This window comes from Phaenicophaeus curvirostris, chromosome W (assembly GCF_032191515.1).
Source record: "Phaenicophaeus curvirostris isolate KB17595 chromosome W, BPBGC_Pcur_1.0, whole genome shotgun sequence".
Taxonomy (NCBI): Eukaryota; Metazoa; Chordata; class Aves; order Cuculiformes; family Cuculidae; genus Phaenicophaeus; species Phaenicophaeus curvirostris.
This window is the reverse complement of record NC_091430.1, coordinates 386017-394809: the sequence shown is the minus strand read 5'-3', so window position 1 is coordinate 394809 and position 8793 is coordinate 386017. Positions and strand designations below refer to the sequence as shown.

The following is an 8793-nucleotide window of genomic DNA, read 5'->3' as shown; positions in this document are numbered from 1 at the left end:
TGTGATTCTATGATTCTATGAAACCATCACTACAGGAGAAAAGCTCTAATAGAGAACAAATGGAATGTGTTCAACAGTGAGCAGAAAGCAGTCCCATGTAGGTGCCTGATAACATAGAAGATGATTGTGAAGTCAAAGCTAAAAACCCCTAAACTGAGGTGGAAGAAGAGCAAAAAGAAATATGAATTACCATATGGGTTATAGTTACACATGGTCTTGAAAAAAAAACCAGTTTAAAGTTGTTTGGCTTTAACAATGAATGCCTTGTAGAATTTCACCTGAAAAACTATGTTGAGGAGCTCATGGAGTACAGTTTTGCCCGAGATAGATCACAGGGTGAAAGGAGACACATATGTGGAGGGTGCAGAGCTGAAATAAGAAAAATAGTAGATGTGGGGACAAGGTTTGAGTTACGTAAACAAGAAAGAAAATACAGAGTTTAAATGTTTTCTAGGAAGAGAAGTAACAAAAATAACAGAATAGGGACAGATCTCGTGACAAAAAAAACTGCCAGGTGATGCTGCAAGCGACGGAAGGGAGGGTGCAGAGGCAAGCCGCGCAACGAACCAGATCACAGAGGACCAAGCCCGCCCGGGGAGAGAAAGCCCAAACTCTAACTTTGCACCGTAGCTCAGCCGCACCTCCTACAAACACTCCAACCTCCACTCTTTGTCTTATGACACCCGACTACTCCTGTGGCGGCGGCTCCGCCCCTCCAGGTCCTGCCGCTGCAGAAGGCGCCCTCTCCAGTCTCTCTTCCGGCCGCCATCTCGCTCCACTTTGCGTTCTGTGCTGTGCTCGGTCCTGTGCTCACAGCCCTTGTCTCCCGCTCCGGCATCGCTGCTTCTGCCCCAAGAAGGTACAAGGAAGACAGTGGAGTGCGATTTGGGGCGTGTTTGTTGCGCAGCTGAGGGCTGTGGGTCGGTGGGTAGCGGTGGTTGGGGCAAGGCAAGGCAAAGCAGTTATGGGCCTGGGCCTGAGCCTGAGCCTGAGGGAAGCTGAGCCGAACTTCGGTGGTGCAGCATGCGATCAGACTTCCCCCCCGGGCAGGGCTGGGGCGTCCTCCTGCCGGGGTTTGAGCGTGGCGAGGAGTAGCTGTGGAGCCCCTTGTGTTTACCTATCTTACTGCCAGGCCCGGTTTGTTGTGGCCTGCGCCGCCGGGTGCTTCCTGACCCGCTCACCACGGGCGCTCACGTTGCTTCCGCAGATGAAAGAAACGATCATGAACCAAGAAAAGCTCGCCAGGCTCCAGGCCCAAGTGCGCATTGGTGGCAAGGTAGGAGTCGTCTTCCCTCCTTGCCCTCGGGATTACGTGTTTCAGCCCACACACTGGGCCTAGAATGCAGGATCCTGAAAACCCGTGTGGAGAGCAAGCCGTAAGGGCTCTCAGCTTCGTTGGACCATCCTGCAGAAGCTGTACTGCTGCAAGGGTCTCTAGTCAGTTTAGTAAAAGCAGAATATAGGAGCTGAACCTCCAGCCTCTTCTATTTTGGTTTATTATATTGTAGCTGACTTGTAGCCTATATTCTTGTATAGGCCATATCACAAGTCACTTAAGATTTGAAGTAAATAGATCCTACAGCAAGTGATCTAGAGTAGTTTTCATAACAGATTAGAGGGCGCTATGTTCCCAATTCTCATCACAAATCTTTAAGATTCACATGACTCTTTTCTTGCTTTTTAAGATAAAGCTGGAATTTCTGTAATTGTCATACTCTTATCATAGTAGAATAACATGCTTGGAAAACCTTTTTATTTTATTATGACATCTGAATACATGTAACTGTGTTTACTTAAAATAAAAAGTATATTGAATATAGTTATATGCTAGTAAAAATTTCAGTTGCAGTTTTGGTTTTAAGGCAAGAATTTGTTAGTAATTTTTTATAACTAAGGAAACATGCATACAGTATTTTAGAATACAAACTAACAGGACTCTTGCTAACAGTGTTTCCAGTAGCTTTTGTTCCTCTGTTGAAGTTTTTGCCTTCAACTGCAGATTTAGGCAGCCTTACATTAGGATTAATCCAGTAATTAACTGGCTTAGTAGTTTTGTGTATTCTTTGAATGGATTATTGGTTAAGCAGAGAATTGCTGTATTATATTAATAATCATGTGTGTGTTACCAGTGTGTGCATATTGACTATAGAGGTTTTTAACGTTTGTCACTGTACTGTTGGGGTTTTTTCCTTCCTTGTGAGAAAAGTTTGTGTGTTGCCTCTGCTGGAAGATTTTTATGACTCTGCAATCTTAAAAACAAGATAAATATTATATTTAGATGGGGGACTATCATAGTACTTCTTTATGTGAAATTTGATATTTTTGTGTAGGATGTTGATAAGGCTAAATGCCATGTAATTTCTTCTTTTTAGAAGACCGGCAGATGAGTCTGTAGCATTCCATTTGTGGCCTGCTGTACGTAGTCCTCTTTAATATTAAAGGTAGAGGGGTGTGAGCAGCGTATCTTGGCATGATCAGGATGGAATTTGCTTACTAAAACCCTGTAATCCTTTGAAGCTTAAATCTACGGAGATGAAAGCAGCAGCTGTTCATTTAAATTAAATTCATATTGCCTGGTTTGATATCCATACTTAATATGGGTAAAAAAGAGGATACATGTTCCTATATAGCCTTTGATTCAAAGCATCTTTTTTGTAATTTATTGAGAGGTCCTTTGTCCACAGAGACTTAACATAACCCCTATGTGGCTCAGTTCCTGAGTAGTCAAGGTATTTAAATTAAGCAATTTCTGTAATTCTAGTAGTTTTCAAATAGCTGTGTGTGCTAACCTGACAGTAGCAGGGAATGAACATCAGGCTTTCTAGACAAACAACTAAACTTTTGATCTGTAATCTTCCAAGTGTTAGTTTAACGTGAATTTGTCTATTAACGTTTTTTGTTCTTTGTAACTAGATTATGTTAGAGGTGGTAGTGTGTCCAGCCATTTTTCTAACTCTGACCAGTTGACTCAAAAAGTATTGCAACCATTTACACAGCTGGGCAGCAACACATTTTCTTATTGCTAGCACATAGCAGATGGACAGCTGGAGTAGGAGAACTTAGTTTAGTAGTTATAGTGTGTCAAAAGGAGCTTGGTTTCACCAGTTACTAGACATTTAATGTAAAATTTTACTGAAACCTTATGATTGTGCAAGGAAGTATAAAATGACATTTTTTTGTAGTTATAGGTATCTTCCATTATGGGACAATTATTTCCCTGTAGAAATCCAGAGCTCTGTAGGGAAACTTAACCTTTGCTTTTTTTTTTTTGCTTTCTAAACAGAGGTGGTCTGGAATATTATGTAGAAGTATTTTTTAAAAATTATGTTTATGAAATATTTTGGGAAAATAAGCATTCTTCAGATTTGTATGTGTAAGTCCATCAGATGGAATTAAAAAATTATTGTTTTGGGTTTTCTCATATTGATTTATTAATTACATTGATAACTTTATGGTCTTTGACTATTAATTTGGCTACAACTTAAGAAAGATGATCTAAGGAAAAAAATAATGGGTTTCAGAAATTACTGAAAACTGTGCTCAATCTTCAGTTTTATGTCTATAGTAACAGACAAGGATAAACTTGCAATTTTTCTTTCCTAAATAGGATGCTGCAGAATCCCCACAAGAATTGGTGTATTGTTTCCTAAAATCTCACACTTCTCTAATGTGCAATGCTAGCTTTTTAGCAAGGGAAAGACTGCTGCAGTGCAGTTGGAGGGGTGGGATTGTGTGCGCTGTAACACAGGAATAGAACTTTGTATACAAATTTAATTTGTAGATGGTTGCAGAGTAGTTATACAGCCATGAGAATTAGAGTTTTTGAAGAACTATTTAAATATTAATTTGTAACTTTTTTTGCAAAGGGTACTGCCCGCAGAAAGAAGAAGGTTGTCCACAGAACAGCTACAGCAGATGACAAGAAACTTCAGTTTTCTTTAAAGAAACTGGGCGTCAACAATATTTCTGGAATTGAAGAGGTAATTGCTTCAAAGGGAAAAATTATTTTCTATATAGAAATATAAAATGTATCAAACCTAATTTCCCAGTAACATTTTAAACTTGTCTATAAATTATCAATAGGTCTTTATTGAGCTTTAGGAAATTCAGCTGGCTTCCTGTTAAATTGAAAGATCATGCTAAACTGCTTGAAATATTGGATTTTTTTTTTCTTGCAGGTAAATATGTTTACTAACCAAGGAACAGTCATTCACTTCAATAACCCTAAAGTTCAGGCATCTCTGGCTGCTAACACTTTCACTATCACCGGCCACGCTGAGACAAAGCAGCTGACAGAAATGCTTCCTAGCATCTTAAATCAGCTCGGAGCTGACAGTTTGACCAGCCTGAGGAGATTGGCAGAAGCCCTACCCAAGCAACGTAAGTTGAAACTTGAACGCGTTTCATGCTGGCAGCTGATGTGTGGTTTGTTTGTATAGCTGCAGCGAAATTCAGTGCACTCTTACAGTCTGTAAGCATATTATAAAATGCTTATAAAGAAATGGAACTCTTAGATCTTATTTATAGCTCAAATCCAACAATGAATATAACAATAAAGCAGACACACCTGTCTCTCAGTATATCTTGCAGCTGGTCAGGGCTAGAAAGTTGTAGCCAGACTTGATTTCATAGTAGTTTACTTCTTGATGTGGGTACCATATTTTGACATACCTAGTTCAGTAAAGCTAGGTAGAGTTACTTTGGGAGAGTTAAGTTTTTTAAAATAAGATCTACTTTGAGTATGTCTGTTTTGACATTTTCAATGGAAACGTAATAAAAAGATTACCATGCAAGGCACGCTATATCTAGAACCAACGTGGTGACTAGTAAACTAGCATGCATCTCATTTTCCAGCTGGGTTGTTTGAGTATTAGTTAGGTTAGTTGCAGATTTTTATTCAGTAGGGGAACTGGATAGAGCATTGCTATTTAGCTTGGACTCATCAATAATGTTTTCAAAAAACCACAAAGCAAAACAGCTTTGTAATCAAGATGCTTATGGTGAGCTTAACTGATGCTTTTGAACTGCTTGCTCTTGCAGCTGTGGATGGAAAAGCACCACTTGCTACTGGTGGTGATGATGATGATGATGAAGTCCCAGGTAAGAACAAGCATGCAGTGGTGAGAAAAGGAAGTGAATTTTGTTAAGAGATAACATGTGTGGCATAATATTAGGCCAAGGACAGTAAGAGTATTGACTAGTCACTCACTGTTATAGAATTTCTGTGGGCATTGTTTTCAAACACCATGCAAGACTTAAATGGATCATTGGTTTGAACTAGCAGTTTTGTCCTGTGTAGGAGTAATAGCATGACTAAGATAATTATTTAATATTCAATAAGGAGAGCAGTAAGAAAACTTTTCAGTATCATTTTGCCCAGTTGTGGGTATGAAGTTAAATGCTCTTAGAATTGTGCTTTATAATAAACCATCTAAAACTTAATTGTTTAAACAAGAAGAATGAGCCATGAAGCTCTTAGATGTTATTTGATCTGTGTTTTATAAGCTGAAGTTTTTTTGCCTTGTAAGCACTTGATATGAAATAGAACTTTTGGGGAGGAAATTGGCAAAGCAGAAGTGGGTTAAACGTTAATTTCAACATTTTTTTGTTTCTAGATCTTGTTGAAAACTTTGATGAAGCTTCGAAGAATGAGGCAAACTGAACTAAACAACACTTTCTGAATAAAGTTAAAACTTGAAAAAGCTACATGGAGCTGCTATTTTATTTTGTGACTGCTTTTATTTTATTTTATTTTTCTTTCCTGATGAGATATCAAGATTTGTAATATTTGGAAACTCATTGAACCTGCAGCTCTTCTTAAGTTATTGCTTGTACACAATATTATTTTTGTGCCTTGGTTGAACAAGCCTATGCTTTGAGGTAAGTCAGATTGCTAATGGACTTCTGCTTAGACACAGTTTTTGAATAACTTCTTTACAATCAAAACCTCATCTTTAATGAGCGTTGGCATACAATAAAAATATAAAATAAATTTTTTTGTGTGACTTTTTGTCAGAAAAGCAGGGAAAAAAAAATTGGCCATAACTCTTTAACAATCATAAAATGTCTTGCTTTTCTGCACAGCATCTTCTTTTTTGCTATGTTAGAAAATGGGCTTCTAAAAATGACTTTCGGTGCATAATGAAGCATTTTAGACTTTATCACTGAATTCCCAGTGTTTACAGGTCAAACACATACACTATGTTCCTAAGAAACTTTGTAACCCAGGGAACTTAAGAAATAGACCTATATTCTAGAATTACTTTATGGTTGTATGGGGTTTGTGTGCCAACATTTGTTACAGGAGTAGTTTCTGTGAGAACACACCAGAAGGTGCCCCCATGTGGGACAGAGATTGTTCCAGGCTGCTCCAAGACGTGAGAACACACCAGAAGGTGCCCCCATGTGGGACAGAGATTGTTCCAGGCTGCTCCAAGACGGACCCGCTGCTGGCCAAAGCTGAGCCCATCGGTGACAATGGTAGCGCCTCTGGGACAACCTGCTTAAGAAGGGGTAGAAACTGCTGTGCAGCAGCAGCTGGAGAGAGGAGTGAGAATGTGCAAGAACAGCCCTGCAGACCCCAAGGTCAGGGAAGAAGGAGGGGAGGAGCGGAGATTCCCTTGCAGCCTGTGGGGAAGACCATGGTGAGGCAGGTTGATCCCCTGCAGCCCATGGAGGTCTGTGGTGGAGCAGATGTCCAGCTGCAGCCTGGGGAGGACCTCATGCCAGAGCAGGTGGATGCATCTGAAGGAGGCCATGACCCCATGGGTAGCCAGTCTTAGAGCAGGACCTGTGACCGCATGGGGGACCCACACTGGAGCACTCTGTCCCTGAAGGACTGCATCCCATGGAAGGGACCCATGCTGGAGCAATTCAAGAAGAACTGCAGCACCTGGGAAGGGCTCACATTGGAGCAGTTTGTGGAGGACTGCCTCCTACGGGAGTGACCTCACACTGGAACAGGGGAAGAGGTTGAGGAGGAAGGAGCAGCTGAGACAGTGTGTGATGAACTGACTGCAACCCCCCATTCCCTGTCCCCCTGCGCTGCCTGATAGAAGAGTCTGGAGTGAAGTTGAGCCTGTGAAGAAGGGAGGGCTGGGGGGGAGATATTTTAAGTTGGTTGTTTTGTTTTGTTTCTTCCTTATCCTGCTCTGATTTGATTGGTAGAAAAATGAATTTTCCCCAGTCAAGTCTGTTTTGCCTATGAGGGTAACTGGTGAATGATCTCCCTGTCCTTATCTCAACCCATGAACCTTTTTGTTATATTTTCTTTCCCCTGTCCAGTTCAGGAGGAAGAGTGATAGAGAAGCTTGGTGGGCACCTAACATCCATCCAAGGTCAACCCAGCACAGACTTCCCTTCTAAACTGCATACTTGCCATGATAAATAGACAGTTTTGTAGAGGTCTAATCAGCTAACATCTGGTGTCTGAATGTTTTACGTTTAAAAACTCTTAATGCAATTTTTATTCAGGAAGAATATATTCAGTGATCCTATTTTGCACGTACAACATTTATTGCTATTAGGTGCTGCAGAAGAAAGTTAAAATTAATTACTTCAGTGACTTAAACGGTATTGGTAGTTGCCTGGCCCAGAAAGATTTGTAATGTACTTAATTGTCGTGGTTGGGGTGGCCAACAACACGTAGAAGTTATGAGCAAAAGGACATCTTTATTGGTTTTACAAGAATTTTTATACCCTTTCTGGGAGCATGTGTTCATATATGATTGGTTTAGCCAAAGACCAACAGTTCAAAATTGGATGAGACTCTGTTGTAACTTCATAACTGGATGATTCCTCCTGCAGCCTGGCAGCTTCTTAACCATGTTTACTCAGCTCCTCTTGGCACTTTCCAGCTTCATCAAGGATACACGGGTATCTGTTCAAGGCCAACGTTAAGCTCACATTCCGATCCCTTGGAGCAGCCGAGGTTTCCCATGCTTACTGACAATGCAAGACTGAGGATGAATGTTGCATAGTTAAAGCTGTAGACTACTTTGTAGAAAGTTGCACTGTAAATCTTCACATGCCTATACAGAAGAGTAATGGTAAAACCCTTGTTACTAATGCCTTATTGTAGATACTTTACAGGAATTTCATCATTCTCAACTTATTTTAAATAATTTAAGGAAACTGAGTATTCAAACAAAGAGTTCTTCAGACTACGAGTGAGATGCTTAGCCATTGCCTCTCCTATAATAACAGAAAGGTGCTGATAAAAGATACACAAAAGACATGAAAGAATCACCCCTGCCCAAAAAAGAGGAAAACAGGCAAGGACAGAAAAAGAAATTGAAGGCAGCTGTAGTGAGTATCTGACTTCAGCAGTGCTTATTTGGAATTTGTTCTAAAATTTTAAAGTGGAGAATCTATTCATGATTTCTGGAAGTAAATCCATGGATGTTCTTGTATCTGGCCACCCTTTAGTGATTTGGTTGAAGGTGAAAAATATTAAATAAATGTGAAAACAAAACATTATCTTACAATAAGTATGAATTTTAGTGTTGTGAGCACTGAATGACAAATAGCTACACAGCATGATGCTTCAGCTTATGCCATGTAATCATAAAGCTTGAGGAAACCTAGGAATTACAGGAGGGAGTGAGGAAGAGAAAAGACCACTGTCATTTAGACCGCTTCAGATATCTAATGTCTCGGAGACAACAGACTGTAACTGTACTCAACAACTGAAGGAAACAAAAATCCCCAACAAAACAGACCTCATCTGAAGTATTGTGTCCAGTTCTGAATCCTCAACATAAGAAGGAGATGGAGCTGTTGGAACGGGTCCAG

The 8793-nt window shown here is 40.2% G+C and overlaps 1 protein-coding gene across 3 annotated transcripts; it reads left to right on the top strand.

The window, feature by feature from the left end:
- Positions 1-661: 661 nt before the first annotated feature.
- On the top strand, positions 662-5706 carry LOC138732928 (transcription factor BTF3 homolog 4-like). 3 transcript variants are annotated; one of them, XM_069879710.1, is made up of 6 exons: positions 662-859; positions 1208-1276; positions 3867-3980; positions 4179-4380; positions 5041-5100; positions 5616-5706. In XM_069879710.1, exons 1-6 carry the CDS (start codon positions 677-679, stop codon positions 5660-5662), a joined length of 675 nt encoding a protein of 224 aa, XP_069735811.1. In that variant the 5' UTR covers positions 662-676; the 3' UTR covers positions 5663-5706. The 3 variants fall into 3 exon arrangements, with proteins under 3 accessions (XP_069735811.1, XP_069735810.1, XP_069735812.1); XM_069879709.1 differs by having other exon boundaries at positions 1133-1276; XM_069879711.1 differs by lacking the exon at positions 1208-1276.
- The last annotated feature ends 3087 nt before the right edge of the window (positions 5707-8793 follow it).

Bases quoted from the DNA above. Each gene is read 5' to 3' on its own strand.
- LOC138732928 (XM_069879709.1), top strand. From the start codon at position 677: ATGACACCCGACTACTCCTGTGGCGGCGGCTCCGCCCCTCCAGGTCCT. The intron at 4,381-5,040 runs GTAAGTTGAAAC...TTGCTCTTGCAG, and splicing joins AGAAGCCCTACCCAAGCAAC to CTGTGGATGGAAAAGCACCA. The intron at 5,101-5,615 runs GTAAGAACAAGC...TTTTGTTTCTAG, and splicing joins TGATGATGATGAAGTCCCAG to ATCTTGTTGAAAACTTTGAT.